We start from the raw sequence: 25007 nt of genomic DNA on the forward strand, positions 1-25007 counted from the left end.
AATCAACAGTGCTAATATCATTTTACCGTAATATTAGAAAAAAAGTTGCACTGTATTTATTACGGTAAAGTTCTGGCACCACAGCTGCTGGTTTTTTACCGTGTTTTTTTTCCAGTGTTCTTTTTCCTGCTTCCATCAGGACTATTCCTCCAAGGATCACACTACGACCCAGTGAACCAACAACCAGACCCAGAGCTGATTGATCTGATTGATCTGATTGATCCTGGACACCTTTCACCCAGCAGCATGTCGTGGAGCTCAGAACAAACAGCGTCAGAGAGAAAAACCCCGTCGCACCGAGGAACATTATCTGCTCTGGTTGCCTGGCAACCAGATGGAGTACACACATACACAACATAATGGTTAATTTGTATCCAGCTGTGTCAGCAGTGAGTCGCCAAAACGGAGGAAGATATTTATCTGGCTTTAGTTTATAAAGAGAAGACAAATATGGACATAAAGTCATGGAAAAAATGATGAGAGCAGCTTTGGTTTCTTCAGTTTCTTGTTCATTTTAATGCCTGGTAGAACTAAAGGTTCATTTGTTTGGACAAATATTATGATAACAACAAAAATATCTGATAAGAGTTTAATTTAAGAGCTGATATCTAGACATTTAACATGGTTTTATTGATAATAACCAAAATTGTCATCAAGAAAACCATGGGGGTGGTTTAATACTTTTTTTCCATGACTGTATTTTTGGTCAGTTTTTCTATTTCGATAATTTTATGTCTTTTTTAGTCATTTTTACATATATTTTTGGTCATTTTGTGTCTTTTTTAGTCATTTTTACATCTATTTTTTGTCATATTCTGTCTTTTTGCTCATTTTTACAGCTATTCTTTGTCATTTTGTGTCTTTTTTGGTGATTTTTCAGCTCTTTTTTGGTCCGTTTGTTTCTATTTCGATAATTTTGTGTCACTTTTTAGTCATTTTTACATCTTTTTTTGGTCATTTTGTATCTTTTTTGGTCGTTTTGTATCTTTTTTGGTCATTTTTACATCTACAGTCATGGAAACATTCTTGATAATAACCATAGTCGTGATCAATAAAGCATGTTAAATGTCTAGATATCACCTTTAGTTGAACGAGACATTAAAATGAACAAGAAACTGAAGAAAACAAGGTGGTCTAATCATTTTTTCCATGACTGTATTTCTATAAATTCATTATCTGCTTATATAATCTTCTTTTTATGACACTGAGGTATTTAAACACCTTTGTTAGGACTGAAAACATGTTTTTAACACAATAATAAACTTATTTAAACCTTAAGAAGCAACCAAACAGAGGAATTCAAGTGTTTCACTCGGAGCGACATGTGATTTAAAGATTTCCTTCTTTAATCTCCCTATGAATCCTACCACTGTGTAGGTATTACAGACTTACAGATATTAAATCCAATTTGCAGCTCCAAACACAATCTTCCCACTTAGCGTGAAAGAAAGATAAATCTCTGATCTCCTGACGCTCTGGCTGAAGAACAAATGTTTTAATTTGAAGAGAAGGTTTAAAATGCATGAAGAGAAATGTTTTGTCTTAGTTTATTTACCCAAAAAATAATAATTTCCCCCAGCTGGCCTCTTCCATCTGTTGGTCTGAATAGTTTTCTCATCATGTCAAACAGTCGGTCAGCTATCTTTGTTCCATTCCTCATTCAGTATCCACCATGATTCATCTGTTTATTCTTTCTTCTATTATCTGGAAGCGTTTATGCTGCTGCAGCAGGACCGGTTTCATATGTTTGACTTTCTCTAACACACATTATTTACACATCTAACACACTCTGGAGCTCACACAGCACCAGGCAGGTTAATGTCTATTTACTCATACATGAAGCAAAGCAGCAGGAGCATTTATCAGCATCAAGTGAACACTGTAAAAAAAAAAACTTGTTTTTACGGTAACAAACCTGCAGCTGTGGTTGCCAGAACTTTACCGTAATAAATATTGTGCAATTTTTAAAAACTATTACGGTAAAATATTAGTACTGTTCATTTGTTTAAGATTGACATTTTATTCCATATTTTACTGTAAAAATGACTGTAGGTGTAGAAATTACTAAAAAAGACACAAAATGACCAAAAATTGATGTAAAAATGACTAAAAAAGACACAAAATGACCAAAAATTGATGTAAAAATGACTAAAAAAGACACAAAATGACCAAAAATTGATGTAAAAACGACTAAAAAAGACACAAAACAACCAAAATACACAAAATGACCAAAAATAAATGTAAAAATGACAAAAAAAAGACACAAAATGACCAAAAATAGATGTAAACGGTGCAGTTTTTCCATCAAAAGAAACTCTGTTCTGCCATATAATTGATAAGAAAATACTTTATAAATGAAAAGACATACATTAAAGATGTTACCATTAAATATTACAGTATATTCCTGTTAGAGATATGGTGTTTAGTACATTTAACAGTGAGAAAAAGTCTTTTTCCAAAAAAAATGCAAAAATTACAGTCATGGCATGGAAATAAACACTTACAGTGTTTCATTGTAACTGAAACTGAATTAACTCATTTATCATTTTACGTCTTTTACTGTCATGGTTCAGCAGTTTTTCACCGTAAAACCTCCAGACATTTTTTACAGCGTGCTGAGGCAGATTAATATCTATTTGCTCATAAATGAAACAAAGCAGCAGGAGCGTTTATCAGCATGAAGTGAAGAGGGAAGGAGTGTTTTTAGAGCCGTGGAGGAGACACGGGGAGGTTTTACGAGTACATTAATGGACGACTTGTGACTTTTATCTCAGTAGAATCAGACTCGTCCTGCAGCAGCTGATCACTGATCAGGACTGATGGAGCTGCAGGGACCTTATAAGGTTCTGATCTCCTGAAACAGACCAGAGAGACTGGTTCCTCCTGGTACACTGACACAGAACCAGGCAGTTCTTGTTCTCTTTACTGAGGACATTAGGATAAATAAAATAAAGCTGAAGATAAAAAAAGATTTTATATGCCTCAAATATGTCATATGGGACTCTAGATACAAGCTATTTAGTTATTTATTTTTATTTTAATCATTCTGTTTTAACCGCTTCCTTATAACCACCCCCAATTTTTTTTGTCTCTCTCTATGTTAAATATGTATTTATTTATTTATTTATTTATTATTTTAGTCACCTTCCTAAAATATGGCAAATTGATTTGACATTGTGTTTATCTATTTATTATTATTATTATTATTATTATTATATCGTCACCTTCCTAAAACATATATATATATATATATATATATATATATATAAATATATATATATAAATATATATATATATATATATATATATATATATATACATATATATATATATATATATATTTGACTTTTTTAAATATTAATTTATTAATGTATTAATGCATTTATTTATATACATGTTCTCACTTTAACACTGAGTATTTAATTACACTAATTTAAGTCAGAGTAACTGCCAGATGTTATATTAAAATTATTAAGGCAAAAAAATGCATTATTATTTTAGTTTTGTAGCTCCAATCAACATGTTCTGTACATTTCTTTGTCTTCTCTCTGTGTTCTGGGGTTGTTGTTTTTCACAATATTGTCAATGTGCAGCCACTATTGTTTTGTTTTTGCACTAATAAAAAAAAATAATAGGACCTCAAGTGCCTTTCTGGTGGGATAATACAACAAAGAACGGATGTGTCCCATTTGGACGGGGACCAGTTGTGGTTAAATGATGGTTAATAGGTAGTTAATAGGGCACTTTGGCACGAAACACAAGTTAAATTATCGTCAATTAGGAGAGAGGCAACATGACACATCAGCATTTCACAACTCTGATAATCTGCAGCCAGAACACGTGAGCCAGCTCATGTTTCACAAAACTGCACCGCAGAGAACGATCTTTAATGATAATGGAGCTTCAAGCAGCTCCAGGACAACATGGCGCCTGTCTCTTTAAGGAAAGAAGGAAACTGAAAGAAGTTAGCATGAACGACATGCAAGATTTGCCACTTTAAAGCTCGTAAATCTGCAAACTTTTTTCTTGCAGATTTGCCACTTTAAATCATGTAAATCTGCAACTTTTTGCTCGCCGATCTGCCACCTTTAATTTCGTAATCCGCACTTTTTTCTAGCAGATTTGCCACTTTTAATCCCGTAAATCTGCAACTTTTTTATTGCAGATTTGCAACTTTAAATCATGTAAATCTGCAACTTTTTCATTGCAGATTTGCCACTTTAAATCATGTAAATCTGCAACTTTTTTATTGCAGATTTGCCACTTTTAATCTCGTAAATCGGCAACATTTTTTGCCGATTTACTTCTTTGAATCTCAATATCTGCACCTTTTTTTCTCACAGATTTGCCACTTTATATCTCACAAATCTGTGACTTTCTTATTGCAGATTTGCCACTTTAAATCTTGTTAATCTGCGCCATTTTCTCACAGATTTGTCACTTTTAATCTCGTAAATCTGCAACTTTTTTTCGCAGATTTGCCACTTTTAATCTCATAAATCTGCAAACTTTTTGCTTGCCGATTTGCCACTTTAAACCTCATAAATCTGCAAATTTTTACTAGCAGATTTGCCACTTTTAATCCCGTAAATCTGTGACTTTTTTTCTCGTAGATATGCCACTTTTATTGTCGTAAATCTGCTTCTATTTTATCGCAGATTTGCCACTTTAATCTCATAAATTTGCGGCTTTTTCTCGAAAAATTCCCCCCCTTCCCCGTCTGTTTATTTGTCTTTCACACATTACATAGGACACAAGTACATTGATATATATATATATATATATATATATATGATCTCCAGTATATTCCTAAAAGTCAGCCCGATACGGATTCCCAAAAAAAAAAAAAAAAAACGTTGAAAATACTGCCGGCCTGCCGGAACGCTAAATATCGATACTTGCTCGGCCATGAATCAATATAATATTGCCACGCAAAATATCACTATTCTATGATTTTTTTTCCCACCTCTAAAAGCTTCAGTACTGCCTTAAAACTTTTAAAAAAGCAGTAATCTAACAGAACAACTGTCAGTGACTCTTTCAGGACTCCTTTTTGATCAGAACTAAACTAAAACCATTCCATGTGTTTCTAAAGAGTCTGACAGCTTCCTGCCGCTCCGGGCCGAGCTGCCCCACAACAACTATAAAAGCATCTGTCACAGAACTCTGCGGTCCACTTAGCCAAGAAGCTCAAGTGTCCACATGCACTTATTTCTCAAATACACATATCAAACACCAAACGTATTATTTAGTGTGCAATGCAAACTCTCAGGTGGGAAAAAGGCTCTCAGAGGCTCCAGACCAGCACGGAGGAGTCTCTCTCAAAGTTTTAGGAGCAACTTTTAAATCAAGAAGCAACTCAACACATTCATTTTTTTTTACCATATTACTGATAAAAGCTTTGGGAATAAAAAGCCTAGAAAATTAAAGCAATAACAATGGGCCTAATGGAAGAAGCACTCACATTGACACATTCATTCTTAAGTGGTTTTTTGTACAAATGACTTGAGAGAACTTCACGAACTTTCTCTTATTTTCGATTTTTTTCTTCGGTTAAACACAATTTTTGTGCAGTCTAGTTCTGTTGTAGAAGTCTTTTTAGGTTTTTAACTGATGGATTGTGTATTTCATTCATCTTTGCCAGATTGATTTGATGTTTTCCAGCCCAATAAGTGCTGAAAAATCCACCCAAAAATTAAGAAGCAATGCAAATTAGTTCAAAAACGATACAAACAGTGAGGAAACAGAACTCTATTCAATGCAAAAAAAAAGAAAATGTTGATTTTCATGCACAATGTCTGTTGTTTACATTCTTAAACTGTTGGCGCTCGGCTACTAATCTTGTTCAATTAGTACTCTGTAATAATTTCAGGGTTCAAACTCTTTTTCAGAGGTCAAATTCAAGCACTTTCAAGGTCCATTTTCAGGCTTTTCCAGGACCTTTCAACGGTTGTAAATGTCATGTTTTAGATGAGTACTTCCATACTAAAAGGGGTAATTTCACTGAACCGTACCATCAGCAATGGTATTACACTTTTAACAACTAAAAGTAGTTTGTTAATCTCATAAAACATACTGGTTTGGGAATCTAAAAGGGCTAGGAGCAAAAGGAAGCTCACAGAAATCATCAACCAGCAGCTGGAGGAACTAAACACGATCCAAGGACTCAAATTGACCACAAAATGAGAAAAAATGACCAAAAAATGACACAAAATGGCCCTAAAAAGAAACAAAATGACAAAAAATGACCACGAAAAGACACAAATTGACCAAAAAAGACACAAAATGACCAAAAAATTACACAAAATGGCCCTAAAAAGACACAAAATGACCAAAAAAGGAAACAAAATGACCAAAGAAGACACAAATTGACCACAAAATTATCAAAAAAGACACAAAATGACCAAAAAAACTAGGCTAGGAGCAATAGTAAGCTCACAAAAATCATCAACCAGCAGCTGGTGGAGCAAAACACGACCCAAACTAGGAGGAAAGACCAGAAATACTTCAGGACCCTCACATCCACGAGGAACTAGAAAAACTCCCTTCAGTAAGAAGATACAGCAACAAGAAACATCTAGAAACAAGAAGACGCAGGCGGAGCACTCTTCATCTCAGATTATAGGCTTTAGGCTGTTCACTTTATATATTTTTTTTCCATTGAAAATGTGGTTATCTTTAGTCAGAAGAATTTCAAGCATTTACAAGCACTTTATCCAAAATCAAAGCACTTTCCAAACCTTGAATTTCAACATTAAAATTCAAGCATTTTCAAGGATTTCAAGCATCCGTACCAACTCTGTAACTTACGTAAAAATCAGGTGCAGAAATGGAAAAAAGCCATGTAAACGGCCCAGTTTCCATCTCCTGCATGCACAAGCTTCTTTTCTTTACTTAAAACATCATGTTGGATTAACTTAAATACTTGCATTCATGCAATTATTAAGTTCATGTTACTTAGAAAAGGTAATTCACCAGACTCAAAACATTGCTTTGAATTAATGTAATAGCAGCAGTTGGCTTAACTTAAAAATTCTGGTGTAAAACGTTAACATGTTGTGCATTAAAAAGGTTTTTATATGTGGTGCATCAAAGGGTTAAACCAAGCGCAGCAACAATGTAAAAATCAGGTGCAGAAATGGAAAAAAAACGAAAATGCAGTTATCTACAGTCAGATTGCAAGAGAAATACAGTAAGAATTCCAAGCATTTACAAGCACTTTATCCAAAATCCATCCAAGCACATTTCAAACCTTAAGATTCAACATTAAAATTCAAGCATTTTCAAGGATTTCAAGCATCCGTACGAACTCTCTAATTTACTTAAAAACCAGGTGCAGAAATGGAAAAAAAAGCCAAAGCAACAACTGTCCCTTGTCACCTTTTTTTTCTCATCTTTTCCCAGCAGAACTGTGTGACTTGTTGAATAACTCAGAGATGCTTGTAGGCAGAAGCTCCAAGTGGAAGAAGGTGATTCCACCACTCTCTCTCTCTCTCTCTCAAGGAGCTCACAGATTCACACAAAACAAACCACTCTCTCTTACTTATGACTTCCATCTTAATCTTGATTTTAAATTCTGTTAATGTAAAACACAATTAGATGATGTGTTTTGCCAGTTAAATCTCGTAAATCTGCAACTTTTTTTCTCGCAAATTTGCCACTTTAAACCTCGTAAATCAGCAACATTTTTCTTGCAAATTTGTCACTTTAAACTCGTAAATCTGCAACTTTTTTCTCGCAACAATGTAAAAACCAGGGGCAGAAATGGAAAAAAAGCCAAAGCAACAACTGACCCTTGTCGCCTTTTTTTTCTCATCTTTTCCCAGCAGAACTGTGTGACTTGTTGAATAAGTCAGAGATGCTTGTAGGCAGAAGCTCCAAGTGGAAGAAGGTGATTCCACCACTCTCTCTCTCTCTCAAGGAGCTCACAGATTCACACAAAACAAACCACTCTCTCTCTCTCACTAGAGGGACTCACCCCGTCAGGACCACCACGAAGTCCATTACATTCCAGCCGTTGCGGAGGTAGGAGCCTTTGTGAAAGGCGAAGCCCAGGGCGATGATCTTAATGGCGGCCTCGAAACAGAATATTCCAATAAAGTAGGGCTCTGTGTCGTCCTACAGAGAGACAGAGGAGCAGATCTTTGTGTTAGAGGCCAGAGAGTGGTGCTTAATGAAGCGTTCAGGGGGAAAAGCAAAGAGGGAGTCAAAGAAAGAAAGATGGCTGCTTTCACTTCTTCTTCCTGCAGCAGCAGCACGATGACCTGAAGTGCAGGAAGTGGAGCCTTCTTCTTCGGATGAAAAGAGAGTAAATACAGTGAAAACAAATATTCACACAAACACGGTGTGATCTGAGGGGCGACGGTGAATCGATGCAGCCTCGGGCCTCTTCATTTAATGCATTCAAACATATTAAATTAACTATTAAACTCCAACTTGGCTAACCATCACTCGAAGAAGCTATTATGTTTTGTTGAATATTATTGGAAATAAGTCTCCAATCTTTTTATATTGTCTTTTCTCACGACAGTGGAGTCGACATAATTATCTGACAAGACCTGCTACTGAGGGGATCTTTACTTTACCCAGAGAAAACACTAACGTGTTAAAGAAATCTGTCCTGTTCAGAGCCGTTCTGGAGTGGAACTCCTTGCCACTTTACATATCTTATTAATAGATTCCAAAGAGAGTTATACATTTTTGCCTAAACAGTTTCTTTTAATGTTGCAGCTGCAGTAGCTAAACTGTTCGGGTCCTCAAGGGTCTTTGTATAAACAATCTTCTATGCTGTGAGGCCGATTTTTCTTTTCCTCTATCTATTTTTATTTATTTTTTGGTATCTGTTTGTATGTTACGCTACGGTGTTTGTATGTTGTGTACAAGTGATCTCGGAAAATGGACAATGTGATTTAATGTTTGGACTCCAGGAAGAATAGCTATGCTAATGTGTTGGTGCTAATGGAGATCCAATAAATAAATACACTGATGAGAGCAGATTTTGGGGAATGGTTATTCCATTTATTTGTGCTCCATTGTCACACCAAAGAAGTTGCCTGGGGCCGTGCAAAAAGGAGCAAAAAGGAGGGTTTCTCTGATTTACCAAGCCAACAGGAGCGATACTGGAGTCAACCAGAAGGGTTCTTGTTGACATTTGGGTCAAACAACATGGCCTAAATGGTTTCAATAAAACTATTTGTGACATGTCATATTTGACTTTGACTGAACATTTGCTCTCACTTTGTGATAATAATAATAATAATAATACATTAGATATTTATCGCGTTTTTAAAAGAACTTTTAACGGAAATTAGACACACACAAACACAAAATACAGAAGAAAACAGAACTAAACAGAGATGAGAGATTATGAGTTCAGGTCTTGTAAGCTATTTTGAAAAGGTTTTGAGTTGATTTTTGAAGGCGTAAAGGATAAAAATATCAGGATATATATCGTATATCGATACTCAGCCTAAATATATATGGTTATTTAACTTTTGGTCCATATCGCCCAGCCCTAATCCCAATAGGCCTTCCTGTTTGAAAGGGCACTGAGAGCGTATGAATACAATCCACATGACTGCACATGATTGATTTGGGCACTCTGCATTATTCCCTAAAAGTGTCACACAATCAGCAGCGTTTGACCATTTGCACTCTGCGTCCAGCTCCACCCGGGGCCCCGGGAGCCGATCAGCCGTCTGGATGACAGGACACTTTTTCCCTTTGCCTCCATTAATATCTGCAGGAGCCCGGGGCGATCTGCAGGCCATGAGCAGAAGATATTTCACGCCTACACTAAACCTCTCTCCCCCTCCATTTTTTCTGCCGAGCATACTCCAACCTGACAGACAGCGTCCCCAACCCCCAGAGTCACATAAATAATCACGTAAAAGCCCTGTGACAGGCCCGAGCGCTGTAAGAAACGTGACCTTTTCCATGGCGGCGGACATGCAGAGATAATGTATGTTGAACAAGAGTTGCTGGATCAAGCGTGAAGGCTGCAGTGGTAAAATAATGACAGTTTGTTGTTGTTGTTGAGAAGGAGATAAGCTGTTTTCTGGCCAATGAGAGACGCCGTAGGAGCCTGGAACATCTCAACAATGACAGGCGGACTGTATATTCATTTTGGCGTGCTATATAAAGACTCATAGACACAACAATTGAATGTCTTATGTAATGTCAGGGCCGCAGGGCTGCCTGGATAAATGTCTGTACTTAGTGTGTTAACATCTATTATACATACATCTAAAATACTCCTAAATTATGTATACGCTTGCAGAAGCTGGTTGGGGAAATCCCCGAAGGAATCGTGGCGCCAAACGACCACACTGCAAAAAAGCCAATTGTGATTTAAGTTGGTAAAACTTGGAAATATAAATTATTGACATTTAGGGCAATAATGTAAGTTAGCACAACAAAGGAAGCCAGTTGTCTGCTCAAAAACAAGTTGGTGAGTTGTTGTTACTTATATCTTTAAGTTGGGGTTCACAACAAGGGACAATAGTTCTGATAACTCTTATTTCTTTGTTGGGAAATGCAGGAAAGCGGTGAAATTTGGTCATTAGCGAAAGCTAGCGGCTAACGGATGCTAGCGGCTAACCGATGCTAGCGGCTAACTGATGCTGCCGGCGCTGTTTGTTACAGCTACAAGAGTAGCCATTAGCGTATCAATGCTAACTCAAAATAGTGGTCGCAACATTAGCTGACATTTCATAGCGGCGTTACAATCGTGCCAATTCAGCACATTGCAGAAGTTAGCAGAAGTAAGGATTAAAAGTTATTACAATGTTAAATTATAAGTTAGTACAATTTACAGTTGAGTTGACAAAAATCTGAATTCAGAGTTGAGCAAACTCAAAAACAAAACTTAAAATATTTAGCTTAATTGTCCAACTCAAAAATGTTATCGAAGTTTGTTGCCTTGAAATTTTGACTTCACCCATTTTTCCTTTTTTTGCAGTGCAGCGATGGATCCGAAACAGCTTCTATCATCAGCGCCTCCACTTACAGCGCGCCTCCTGCTCTGTTGACAGAGCTTCATAAATAATAGCTGATGCCTTGTTCTAATTAAAAGGCTTCTTGTTGTGTTACATCCTCGAGGTGGAGGATGCTCGTTGTCTCCTTTGTGGAGCCTCTCTAATCACTTTCTCAGGTGCTGAACGCTTCCTTTTTTTGTTTTTCCCCCAGTCGTCACACGTCCCCACTGCTGAATCTGCATCAATCGGAGCAGGAGCAGGAGCAGGAGCAGGTGGTTGGATACGAGAGGAATTCATTGACTTGTTCACATCAAGCTGTTGCTCTTTGTAACACGTTCTGGCGCTCTATTTAAAGACACACACACACACACACACACACACACTCTCCCCTGAGCTATAACACCCTCAAGAACAAGGAGAGCAAAGTGCTGAAGCATGAAGCCTTCCAGTTTGTTTGTTTTTTTCTTTTTCCCCTGGTGCACGGAGCAGGAGGAGCAGGAGGAGGAGGAGGAGGAGGAGGAGGAGCCTCCTGACCTCCCTCTGCAGCCGTTGCTTTGGTTTCACTCTCATGCTGCTTCGCTGCTGTGTGACAGTCACATATGTGATGAAATATCAGCCACCAGAAACTGAATTTGAATGATTTATGCTTAACTTGAATAATTGCATTAAAAAAACTGAATTTGAATCACATAATTTGAATTTGTATGGTTCAATTTGAATCATTGCATTGAAAAACTGGAACTGAACATTCAGTTCTCACAATTAAAATTCAAGTTTGCAAAATTCTATTTCAATTTTCTGCAACGAACATCCAGGTAGTTGAGGCAAAAGCAATTGAGCGCAGAAACACAGAGCGCTGCATCGGCCAATCAGCACCTCTGTTCTCTGGGCTCGATTGCTCTGCCTCAACTACCCGGATGTTCGTTGCAGAAAAATTCAAATAGAATTTTGCAAACTGAATTTAAATTGTGAGAACTGAATGTTTAGTTCCAAACTAATAAATTAAATGTCAAATTATAATTCAGATTCAGTTTTTTAATGCAATGATTCAAGTTACGCAATTCAAATTCAAATGTAAATAATTCAAATTCAGTTTCTAGTGGCTCATATTTCAGCCCGTAGGTCGCAGCTCATTCACATGTTGGTTTTTAAACTGGATAAAATGTTCAGGCTGTGTTATAAAATAACTGGTGTTTGCCTTAAAACTCTCCAGCAGCTCTATGAAGAAAGGCTCTTTACCTCTGAGGCTCTGACCATTGTTTCTGACTCTATTAACCCCTTGCATGCTGAGTTCCAGCTGCTAAAAAAAAAGAGCTACAAGAGGTTCTTCTTATTATCCTACTAGATTTAATACTCTGGAGTCCATGAAAGCACCAGCTCATTACTTCTTCTTCATTCCACGTCTTTATGACGTCACAATATAAAATCGAAGCAACGGCAAGCTGTCAGCTTCCCTCTAAAGGCTTAAACTACATCCTAGTTTTTGATTGATGGTGACAGTAAAAAAGAGATTTAATATATTATTAAAAAGTTTTTAAAAAAATAGTTGTTATCCTCATTTTTACCTTTTTATATAGTATATTTGCAACCATTTTCAACATTTAGAAACTTTAACTCACATGTGATCTATGCACTTTATTCCTATATGACTAAAACTAATTTGCACATGTATTCCAGGCACTTTATGTATTTTTGTCTCCATGTGAAGTGATCTTACATATTTGACTTGATTTAAAATTCTTAATTCAGGATGAAAATGTTTTTTTTTTTTTTTTAATATATAATTTTTAAAATCTGATATTATATTCTTGTTGTTTTTGTTTCTTTTGGGCTCAAAATGTTGATTCAGTAAGTCAAAGTGAAAAAAAATTATCAGCTCATGAAGGTGAGGTTGTGCTGGAAAAAACTGATACCAACAGTGTTGTTTGCACTATTGGACTTGTGTGTATGTTGTACTTGTATTTTATGTCTTTTATCTTATCCTACTGTCTGTAAATGAAATTTCCCCTCAGGGACATTAAAGTTTTACCTTCTGCTACTAACGCTGTTAAACTGTTTAACCACCTCTGACTCCTCTCATCCTGTCTGAGTCTGTCTGCTGTTGAATAGTTAGTTTTAGAGGAAGTGAAAGTCGTAGAACTCACCAGGCGTTCTGACATGGGCGTCTTGTCGCTCTCAGGTAGATGCTGCTCCAGGGCCAGGACGATGCAGTTAGCTATGATTGTAGCCAGGATCATGTACTCGAATGGAGTAAAGAGAGTTAAGGAGCAACAGAAACAGAGAAAGATGCATTCAGTTCATTTCATTTGACAACTGAATCAGAGATGGGAACAAATAATCCATCATCGATTAAGAATTCCATTAAGAAAATCAGTTTGCAAACTTAAAAGTTGCAAAAACAATTATAAAAACACACAGAAATACAAGAGGATCAAACAACCAGAAGAATGTGATTTGTTTTGTGACGCTGTTAACAAGAAGAAGAATTCTGCTGAACTGGAAACAAAAAAAATCCTCCAGTCTATCAAGCTTTAATGAATGATAGAATGAAGCATTTGCAGTTAGAAAAAATAAAATTCACACAATATGGCAGCCATTTATGGACTATTATACCAAATATAATCCGATGAAAAATTAACAACTGTAAATTTTAAAACACTTGACATTCTCCAAGTTGTATTATTACTATTTAAATCGCTTTCTTTTATTTGTAAACGTTATTATTATTGTTTTGGTATTTGATTTGACTCCACCTGGGTTTTTGTTTGTTTGTTGTTGGGTTTTTTTTATTGCTTTTATTTTTCTACTATCATTCTGTTCTTTCGTGTTGATTTGAAGCATAAATTAACATGTATCTTCTTTATTTTTGTATGTGAACAAAAGGGGAAAAAAACAATAAAGGGACGTTGAAAAAAAAAGAAATACAAGAGGATAAATTTGAGCAAAAGTAGCTTACTGTATCAAACCTTGCTAGCATTAATTATTAGGTTTAATTTCATCCAAAATTTATTTTAACACAAAACACATTGAAATATGCAAGATTGTGTGATTACTGAAACATAAAACATTGACGTTTTCTTTACAGTTTAATCTCACTGAGTTAGTTTTACGATTGACAGGAAGTCTCTTTTCGTCCTTTCAAAATAAAAGTGTCCATTATCAAAACAGGCTTTTGCATAGTACTGTATATATATATATACACAACTATGCAAAAGCCTGTTAGCCTAACTGTTAGCCTGTTAGCACATACACACTGTACTGCTCCAGAGCTAACTGTTAGCCTGTTAGCACATACACACTGTACTGCTACAGAGCTAACTGCTAACCTGTTAGCAATTTGCAGGCTGGACGCTAAGGGGTTAGCATCCCCTCCGGCTCTGCAGCTGGGAGAGACTGCTGCAGGAGGACTGTGCTGCTTCGACTCGTTCTTACTGGGGATTTAATCTCTCTAATGGTAAAATGTGCACCGATATAAGTTAGTTAATTCAAGGTCAGACTTTTTAGGCAACAAAAATAAGAAATACACACATTTTTTATTGGAGGGGAGCTACTTTTTAAACAGGATTAGGACCAATCAGGGTTGGAAACCCATCTTAGTCTAATAAAACAAGGTTTCTAATCATGGCAAACAACATTAAATTATATAGAATTGTAGAGAATTATGATGTGGCATGTTGCTGTATGTGAAATGCCATTAAATTGAATTTAGTCATATTCTGTCCATTAAAGCATGAAGCCTGCATGGTTAAAGGCTTTCTGGAGAGAAAGCGTCCTATACAACGCTCATCATCCTTCCAGATGGTTGAACATTACCAACCATTTTCAATGCTTGCCTCATTCTGCAATCCATTCCACTGGGTCAGCGCCCGCGGGTCAGGGCCTATTGAATCTCTGGGGAATACGGAGCTTATGACCATTAAAGCTGAGATGTCGAATTATTCCCCATAAGAAACTCTGATTATGCAACCAGCACACTGTTTTCACTGCTGAGTTATAAAAAGAACGGCTAATTTTACTGTGATTTTCACTTTCCTGTGGGTTTTATTTAATTTTTCTTTTGTCCTTGTGGCGAGGGAAGTTCATGATCGACAGGAAGTCTCTTTTGTCCTTTCAAAATAAAAGCGTCCATTATCAAAACAGGCTTTTGCATAGTACTGTATCTTTTTTCTATATCTTTTATTTTGCCCATGCAGAAAAAGTGTCTGAAAACAACCTAAAAACAGTAAATCTGAGGGAAATGATCTTGTTGCATGGACAGATAATTTACCTTGACAAGATTTATTAAATTAAGATTATTAAATCTAGAAATAAGCATGTCTACAGATGCATTTCGAAGGCTTAAAATAAGAGGAAATTGCTGGTTTTAAGATGAGATTACTTAATTAATTTAACTATTTACACCTCAAAATACACTAAATATAAGCAACTACAGAGTTTGTTTTCTTACTTTAAGCAAATTAAGATGAAGATTATGAAATGTATATATATATATATATATATATTTAGAGAAAAATACATATATTATCTATCTATCTATCTAGATATATTAAAGAAGAATGACTAAGCTAAAAAAAAAAAAAAAAGGTGTTTAGTCTAAAAACCAGATCAAACAGTAAATCTGAGGGAAATGATCTTGCTGCATGGACAGATAATTTACCTTGACAAGATTTATTAAATTAACATTATTAAATCTAGAAATAAGCATGTTGAACGCTTAAAATAAGAAATTAACTCTTAAAACCAGATAAATTAAAGCTGCCAGCAGTGATGAACTGGCCCGAGCAGAGTGACCTGATGATTATTTGGTTCTTACCAAGATAAAAAAAACTTTAGATTTAGAAGTGTTAGATCATTTATCTTGTTTTACGAGTTAATTTCTTATTTTAAGCGTTCAACATGCTTATTTCTAGATTTAACTATCTTAATTTAAGAAATCTCTTGGTATTATTCTGGTTTTATGTGGTTTTATTCTGGTTTTATGTGGTTTTATTCTGGTTTTAACTGGTTTTATTCAAGAAATCTCCTGGTTTTATTCTGGTTTTAAATGGTTTCATTCTGGTTTTAAGTGGTTTTATTCTGGTTTTAAGTGGTTTGAACTGGGTTTTATTCTGGTTTTAACTGTTTTTATTTCAGAAATCTCTTGGTTTTATTCTGGTTTTATGTGGTTTTATTCTGGTTTTAACTGGTTTTATTCTGGTTTTAAATGGTTTTATTCTGGTTTTAACTGGTTTTATGTGGTTTTATGTGGATTTATTCTGGTTTTATTCTTGTTGTTCTTTATGTGTTTTTATCTGGTTTTAAACACCTTTTTACAGTGTGCAGCTGTCTTCTTCTTGGGTTTTTCACACTTTTTCGCTCTGGCTTCCAAATCGGAGCCATTTCACCACTAAAAGATATTCAAGTCTTGTTTTTCTTATTAATATGTGGAAATGCTGCTTACAACTTGGAATGATTCCACATGTTGTCAATCCAGATCACCTGCCAACACATGAAAGGTGTGATTCTGGAGAGATCCTCCTCCTTTCACTCTCATTTCCAGGTTGTCAGATACTCAAGCTTCAGGTATCAACTGTCTCCACAATACTTCACCTTCTAACTGCTCTGCTTTCAAGCTTTAATCATTTAGCTGCAAAAAAACATGCTGGATGTTTGGGGAAAGTCTACTCTACTTTTAAAGGAGAAATAGTCTCGTTTAATGCAAAAATGAGTCTCAAAATCAGGTTTTTGTTTGCTTTCTCTTCATAAAAATGGCTTATTAACTGATATTTCTTCACTTCTTTTCAATCCAAATTACAGGTTTAGATACTTATTGTATTAAAAATAATTGCCTTTATGCGCTGCTATTGTGGATTTAATCTTACTTTAAGGTTTTCACACTGTCACAGTCCAAGAAAGTAGAAACGCTGCATAAAACTCATCAAAACATGGGAAAAATGATTAGACCGCCATTGTTTTCTTCAATGTATTGTTCATTTTAATGTCTGGTTCAACTAAAGGTCCATTTATTTGGACAAATAGAATGATAACAACAAAAATAGCTGATAAGAGTTTAATTTAAGAGCTGATATCTAGACATTTAACATGGTTTTATTGATAATAATTGTGATGATTTTATGATTTAGGATCAATAAAACCATTTTAAATGTCTAGATATCAGCTCTTACATTAAACTCTTATCAGCTATTTTTGTTGTTTTCATTGTATTTGTCCAAACAAATGTACCTTTAAGAAAGTGAAGAAATCAATGGTTAAATAATGTTTTCCATGACTATATTTTTTGTCATTTTGTGTCTTTTTTGATCATTTTTACATCTATTTTTGGTCAATTTGTCTCTATTTTGATAATTTTGTTTCCTTTTTTAGTCATTTTTGCACCTATTTTTGGTCATTTTGTTTCTTTTGGTCATTTTGTGTCTTTTTAAGTCATTTTGCATCTATTTTTTGTCATTTTCTGTCTTTTTTAGTAATTTTTGCATCTATTTTTTGTCATTTTCTGTCTTTTTTAGTAATTTTTGCATGTAATTTTTGTTATTTTCTGTCTTTTTTAGTAATTTTTGCATCTATTTTTTGTCATTTTCTGTCTTTTTAAGTAATTTTGCATATATTTTTTGTCATTTTCTGTCTTTTTAAGTAATTTTGCATCTATTTTATGTCATTTTCTGTCTTATTAAGTCATTTTGCATCTATTTTTTTGTCATTTTCTGTCTTTTTAAGTAACTTTGCATCTATTTTTTGTCATTTTCTGTCTTTTTTTTAGTAATTTTGCATCTATTTTTGGTCATTTTCTGTCTTTTTTAGTAATTTTTGCATCTATTTTTTGTCATTTTCTGTCTTTTTTAGTAATTTTCGCATCTATTTTTTGTCGTTTTCACCTTATAGTAATGCTGGTAGGCTAATTTAGACTTAGTAGGCTGTTTTATCTTCATTGTAAGGGTTAAAATAAGGTTTGTGAGTCCATTTCAACATTTTTTTTTCTCTATTGTGGCCAACAGTTGCTCTATACAAATAAATATGACTTGACTTGACTAAAAAATGTGACCATGACGCGCAGAAGTGGACATTTTTTGCAGCGTGGAGAAGAGTTGCGTGGAGCGGAGCAGCGTGGGCGCCTTCAGCACCACGGAGAGCTCCTCACCGAGACAACGAGGCGGAGCTGCTCCTGGACAGCTCCTCTCTCCTCCTTCTCCTCCTTCTCCTTCTTCTCCTCCTCCTTCTCCTCCCAGAACAAGCTGCGCCTCCTCCTAACAGCCACATGAGTCCGTGCGCGCAGCCACGTCCCTGAACGGACCACGGCCCCTTTTTACGCACGCAGCTTGTTGTTTTTTTTATTTTTTTATTGACTTCTTGTTGCGTGGATCGATCCTGATGTTTGATGGTTTAAAGTGACGCTGCGCTGCTTCACAGCTGAACGTCTGACAAAAGAAGTTATCAGTCGATAAGCGGACTGCCTCGGGCTCCACAAACCGGCTTTGGGGAATATAAAAAGGGGGGCAGCACAATGGGCGGATGTGAAGTCTTTTCACTAGTGAGAAAACATCTTTGTGTCATGTTGGAGAGCAGATAAGCAGCGGAGCGACAGGTGCAGCACAGGGAGAAAGACTAGCGGCTACACTGTAAAAAATGTCCCTAGAAATGACAGTAAAACTGTCAAATCATATCAGAAATAAGCGCAAAATTAAAGATTTAGGCTATTAGACACTTTTAATTACCGTAAATCAAAAAAATAGACCCAAACTTTTACTTTTATTGCCATAAACTGTAGAAAACACACAGTTTTGCTGTAAAAATATAAAATCTACATGTCAAATTAATGGAGAAATACCATGATGTCACATAAAAACATCTGATAAGAGTTTAGTTTAAGAGCTGATATCTGATGGACACTTAACATGGTTTTATTGATAATGATTTTGATGATTTTATGATTTATTGTCAATAAAACCAAGTTAAATGTCTAGATATCAGCTCATAAATTAAACTATTATGAGCTAGTCTTGTACCTTTAGTTGTACCAGGCATTAAAATTAACAATAAAGTGAAGAAATCAATGGTATAATAATTTCTTTCCATATATTCCACTATATTTTTTGGTCATATTGTGTCTTTTTACGTCATTTTTACATCTATTGTTGGTTATTTTGCATCTATTTTTTTCATTTTGTGTCTTTTTTTGTCATTTTTGCATCTATTTTTTGTCATTTTGTATCTTTTTGTAGTCATTTTTGTATCTATTTTTGGTCATTTTGTGTTTTTTGTCAATATGTGTCTATTTCGATAATTTTTCTGTCACAATGACACAGTTCCCCTAAAAAAGAACGCCAATTATTCAGTCTAAATGACAGTTCTTGCTGATATTTACATTTAAATTTACAGTAGTAAACCCACTCACTGGAGCCTATTTTTTATGATGAAGTTCTGGCAACCACAGCTTAAGTCATTTTTGCATCTATTTGTTGTCATTTTGTGTCTTTTTTAGTCATTTTTGCATCTATTTTTGCTTAATTTGTGTCTATTCGATAATTTTGCATCATTTTATCGCCTTTTTTTGCGGTGAAGTTCTGGCAACCACAGCTGCCGCTATTTCACCATAAACCAAACAGATTTTCATGCTATTTTTTACAGTGTACTCCACAGTGTGGAAATAAACCGCTCCTCATTCAACAGGAACCTGCAGCAGAGCGCCCAATCTGATCCACATGAGCTCAGAAACACAACAGCTCCACAAACAGCCACGAAGGCGGCGGCGTGTCCCTGCTGCTTTTTGACCATGCACGTGCACGTTTGTGCATGCGCGTGCACGTATATGTGTGTGCGCAAACTACACATGCACCTGCCCAGGAAGGATATGGCCACTCTGTTATTCGCTTTGCATACTTCCTGATGAGGTTGTCCTCTCGGAAGATGAAGAGGGAGCGGTTGACGGTGAGGCAGTTCTGTTTGACGGGGTTCGGGTTGTAGATGGCCATGGTCCGGGCTCTCTGGGCCATGGACTGCTTGTACACCCTCTGGCCACCCGGAGCGCCACCAACACCACCTCCACCTCCTCCACCCCGGGCTCCCCCTCTCCCGGCGCCCGGTCCGCCTCTCCCTCCGCCGCCTGCACCGCCTCCTCCTCCTCCACCTCCTCCTCCTCCATAGCGGGTGGGAAGATCTTCTGCGAAGCGAGCCATCCTGGAAATGGAAACGCACAGATCCAAACGGGTAAATCCAAACTGGTGTCAGTGGAGATAAAGGGGAGACGCATCACAACAAACACATCTCAATCCAAACCAGCGTTAGTGTTGAGAGGAAAGAAGAAGAAGAAGAAGGAAATAATAAGGTGGCCTCATAGAAAAAACCATGGATCCTTTCCATTCATTCATCTTCAGGGGGAATAAAAGTTTAAAGCGGTAAAAGCACTTGGAGCGGTGAGAAGGATTCACTTGGCTGCCATGGCAGCCTGCTGCTGACTTCACGAGGAGGAAAAATCAGGCTGAAATCAAATCAGACAGATTCTGTCCACAATCCTGCTGGCATCGTGTCAGCATCCAAACACCAGTTGAAACGTTCAGTGGAAATTAAACCAGGAGCGGCAGAAAAAACAGCGCAAATCCTCCCGTTTTCCTTTCTTCCTTTCTTTCTTTCTTTCTTTCCACCAGCTGGAAAGAAGAGGAAGAAGAAAAAGAGAAAGACACAATCCCACGCGAGCAGTTGTCCTGTGCTGTGTGTTTGATCGCTCTGTATGGGGGCTGAGGGCTTTATAGCGAGTCCTCCGTGGAATAAGGAAGAGCGCATGTGACCAGAGAGGACCTATCGGGGAGCGGAGCGCACAGACGCGCTCCGTCTGCTGGAGGAGAGAGAGAGAGAGAGAGAGAGAGAGGGAGAGAGAGAGAGAGAGGGAGAGAGAGAGAGAGAGAGAGAGAGAGAGGGAGAGAGAGGCTGGGAAAGTTGACAGAAAGCCCTGCGGCTGCTAACAGGAGCTCATCAATCTTTCTTTTAGCGTCAACAAGAGGAAACATGTTTGATACACACAAGAAAACAGCTTAGAAATAAAGATTGGACTGAAAATACAGATGTGGCGCAGATGACCACTTCACACTGAGATCAAAACCAGCTGTTTTTGGTCATTCTGTGTCTTTTTTTAGTCATTTTTTGCATCTATGTTTGGTCATTTTGTGTCTTTTTTAGCTATTTTTGGTCATTCTGTGACTTTTTTGTCATTTTTGGTCATTTTGTGTCTTTTTTAGTCATTTTGCATCTATTTTTTGTCATTTTGTGTCTATTCCATAATTTTTTGTAATTTTATGGCCATTTTTTTAAACTATTCTTAGTCATTTTGCATCTATTTTTGTCATTTTGTTTATTTTTTAGTCATGTTGCATCTATTTTTGGTCATTTTGTGTCTATTCCATATTTTTTTGTAATTTTATGGCCATTTTTTAAACTATTCTTAGTCGTTTTTGCATCTATTTTTTGTAATTTTATGTCTTTTTTAGTGATTTTTTGCATCTATGTTTGGTCATTTTGTGTCTTTTTTAGCTATTTTTGGTCATTTTGTGTCTTTTTTAGTCATTTTGCATCTATTTTTGTCATTTTGTTTCTTTTTAAGTCATTTTTGCATCTATTTTTTGTCATTTTGTGTCTTTTTTAGCTATTTCTGGTCATTTTGTGTCTTTTTTGTAATTTTTGGTCATTTTGTGTCTTTTTTAGCCATTTTGCATCTATTTTTGTCATTTTGTTTCTTTTTAAGTCATTTTTGCATCTATTTTTGGTCATTTTGTGTCTATTCCATAATTTTTTGTAATTTTATGGCCATTTTTTAAAACTATTCTTAGTCATTTTTGCATCTATATTTTGTCATTTTGTGTCTTTTCTAGTCATTTTTTGCATCTATGTTTGGTCATTTTGTGTCTTTTTTAGCTATTTTTGGTCATTTTGTGTCTTTTTTAGTCATTTTGCATCTATTTTTTATCATTTTGTTTCTTTTTAAGTCATTTTTGCATCTATATTTGGTCATTTTGTGTCTATTCCATAATTTTGTGTAATTTTATGGCCATTTTTTTAAACTATTCTTAGTCATTTTTGCATCTATTTTTTGTCATTTTGTGTCTTTTTTTAGTCATTTTTTCATACATTTTTTGTCATTTTGTGTATTTTTAGTAATTTTTACATACATTTTTGATCAATTTGTTTCTATTTTGATAATTTTGTGTCATTTTTTGGTAATTTTTGCATCTATTTTTGGTCTTTTTGTGTCTTTTTGTCATTTTGTGTCTTTTTTAGTCATTTTTGTATCTATTATTGGTAATTTTGTGTCTTTTTTAGTCATTTTGCAACAATTTTGTCATTTTGTGTCTTTTTAAGTCATTTTTGCATGTATTTTTTGTCATTTTGCGTATTTTTTAGTGATTTTTGCATCTATTTTTTGTCATTTTGTGTCTTTTGGTCATTTTATGTCTATTTCGATAAATTTGTGTCACAATGACACAGTTACCCTAAAAATAACGGGATTATTCAGTCTAAATCACAGTTTTTGCTGATATTTACATTTACATTTACAGTAGTAAACCCACTCACTGGAGCCTATTTTTATGGTGAAGTTCTGGCAACCGTCAACAAGGGAAAACATGTTTGATATACACAAGACAGCAGCTTATAAAAAGATTAGACTGCAAATAAAAATGTGGAGCAGCTGCTGACCACATTCAGACTGAGATCAAAACCATCTACTTTTTGTCATTTTGTATCTTTTTTGGTCATTTTTGCATACATTTTTTGGTCATTTGGTGACCTTTGGTTAATTTGTGTCTATTCGATAATTTTGTGTCATTTTATGGCCATTTTTGCATCGATTTTTTTGTCACAATGACACAGTTACCTTAAAATAACGGGATTATTCAGTCTAAATGACAGTTTTTGCTGATATTTACATTTAAATTTACAGTAGTAAACCCACTCACTGGAGCCTATTTTTATGGTGAAATTCTTCAACTAGTAGTTTCCACACTGCAGTAGTTTTCTTTTTTACATTTACTTTTACACATTTAACTTTTTAGCGGTGTTTGTTTAAATGATGTGCCAATGAAGCCTCATGAAAAATAAAGAAAATGAAGAAAACACTTCATGAAGCTTCATTGGCACATTTTATTAAGGTGATGAAAAATGGAAATGAGCATAAAACATTATTATTATTATACCACATAAGGAAATATTCTGTGTTTTATGAGCGTCATCTACATTCTAAAAAAATGACATGTCTATTCTATAATTTTGTGTCATTTTATGGCCATTTTTTGCATCTATTTTTGGACATTTTGTTTCTTTTTTTAGTCATTTTTGCATCAATTTTTAGTCATTTTGTGTCTTTTTTAGTCATTTTTGCATCTATTTTTGGTCATTTGGTGTCTTTTTTAGTCATTTTTGCATCTATTTTTTTTTCAATTTGTGTCTTTTTTAGTCATTTTTGCATCTATTTTTAGTCATTTTGTGTCTTTTTTAGTCATTTTTGCATCTATTTTTTGTCCTTTTGTGTCTTTTGGTTAATTTGCATCTATTTTTGGTCATTTTGTGTCATTTTTTGTCATTTTTTTTACACTGGCTCAACTTAAAAAAAATTGTTGTAACAATTTGCATTTATCTTTTTAAGTAATTCCAACTAAGACATTATTGAGTATTTCCCATGAGACTTTTATATCTGAACTAACTCAAATAGTCTAGAACAACCAACATGATTTGTTTTGTCTCTACAAGCTTCATTATGTTGAACCAACTCAAGTTTTATATCAACATTTTAGTGTTAATAAGTGGTCAAATTACTCTATTTAAGTTGCTATAACTCCTTTATTTTACTTTCTTTCTACTCAGAAAAGTCCATGCAAATTGTTACCTGAATATTATTGAGTATAAGTAACTTATATCACTTAAGTCAGACATATTGTAATACAATATTAAATTCCATTACCTTAATACTTTTATTTGTTAAGTGAAGGCAGAAATGCTTATCCAAAACCAGTTAAGACATCTTTCTTCCTTTTTAATTTTGACCAACTTCTTAAAATAAGTTATCACCTTAATAAAACAGTGGACATGTAACAAATTGTATTTTTTATGCTGAAAAATCATGTTTTTAAGTCATACTAACTAACCTGTGAGTGTACATATAAAAGCCTTTAGACTTCTTATAAACCAACTGTTATAAACTCTAATACAGAAATCAGAGTCGTCATATTTTAGAGGTAATGCTGCATTAATCCTGTGATTAGATCTATTTTATTCCTGTGTTTTACAGCTCTGGAGGTCTCTGAGGCCCCAAATAAAGGAACGGCTTTATTATATTTCCATAATGGACGTCTGAAACATCAGTTCAAAAGTATGTCTATAAGCTTTGAAGCAATTAAGAAAAGTCATGAAGTATCAAGGTGATATAGGAGTTTTTAATATGATTGAGAGCAGGTTTACCTCGGGGAGAGAACGTCTCTTTAAAGACAATCAGCTCTTTATAATGGAGCTTCACTGTCACATCAACTATTCTACAGGAGCACAGATTTAAATCAAACTAGTTCAGATATTAAACAACACACTTATTTTTACAGTCTATGTGACGCACTAATGAATGAATGAGATGATGATGATTCTTAATGCTGGTTATGGCTCCTGTCAGTGGAGGTCCCTGTGAAGAACCACCACTGACAGGAGCCATAACCATTTTGTGTCTTTTTTTGTCATTCTGTATATATTGATTTGTTTGTATTGTTTTTTTTTTTGTTTGTTTTTTAATTTGTTATTTATATATATATATATATATATATATATATATATATATATATATATATATATATATATATAATTTTTTTTTAAATAATTTTTTGTCTTTTTTGGTCATTTTGTTTCTTTTTTAAGTAATTTAGTTTTTGTGTCTTTTTTGGTCATTAAGTGTATATATATATATATATATATATATATACATATACATATATATTATATATATGAAGATCATTCTCACTGTACTTCACTTTCAAAATGAAAAAAGTGATTGTGCAGAAAAAAGGGAAA

The 25007-nt window shown here is 35.0% G+C and overlaps 1 protein-coding gene across 1 annotated transcript in view; it reads right to left on the reverse strand.

Annotated features, from left to right (window-relative positions):
- The window catches only part of cacna1bb (calcium channel, voltage-dependent, N type, alpha 1B subunit, b), a 336559-nt gene that overhangs the window by 301388 nt on the left and 10164 nt on the right, over positions 1-25007 (reverse strand). The window contains exons 3-5 of the mRNA XM_059357455.1: positions 19824-20147; positions 13121-13226; positions 7979-8118 (exon numbers count right to left, since the gene is read on the reverse strand). Of these exons, the coding sequence (XP_059213438.1) occupies positions 7979-8118; positions 13121-13226; positions 19824-20147 (570 nt within the window). The remainder of the gene's footprint in view (positions 1-7978; positions 8119-13120; positions 13227-19823; positions 20148-25007) is intronic.

This window comes from Centropristis striata, chromosome 19, assembly GCF_030273125.1.
Source record: "Centropristis striata isolate RG_2023a ecotype Rhode Island chromosome 19, C.striata_1.0, whole genome shotgun sequence".
In the NCBI taxonomy this organism is placed as follows: domain Eukaryota; kingdom Metazoa; phylum Chordata; class Actinopteri; order Perciformes; family Serranidae; genus Centropristis; species Centropristis striata.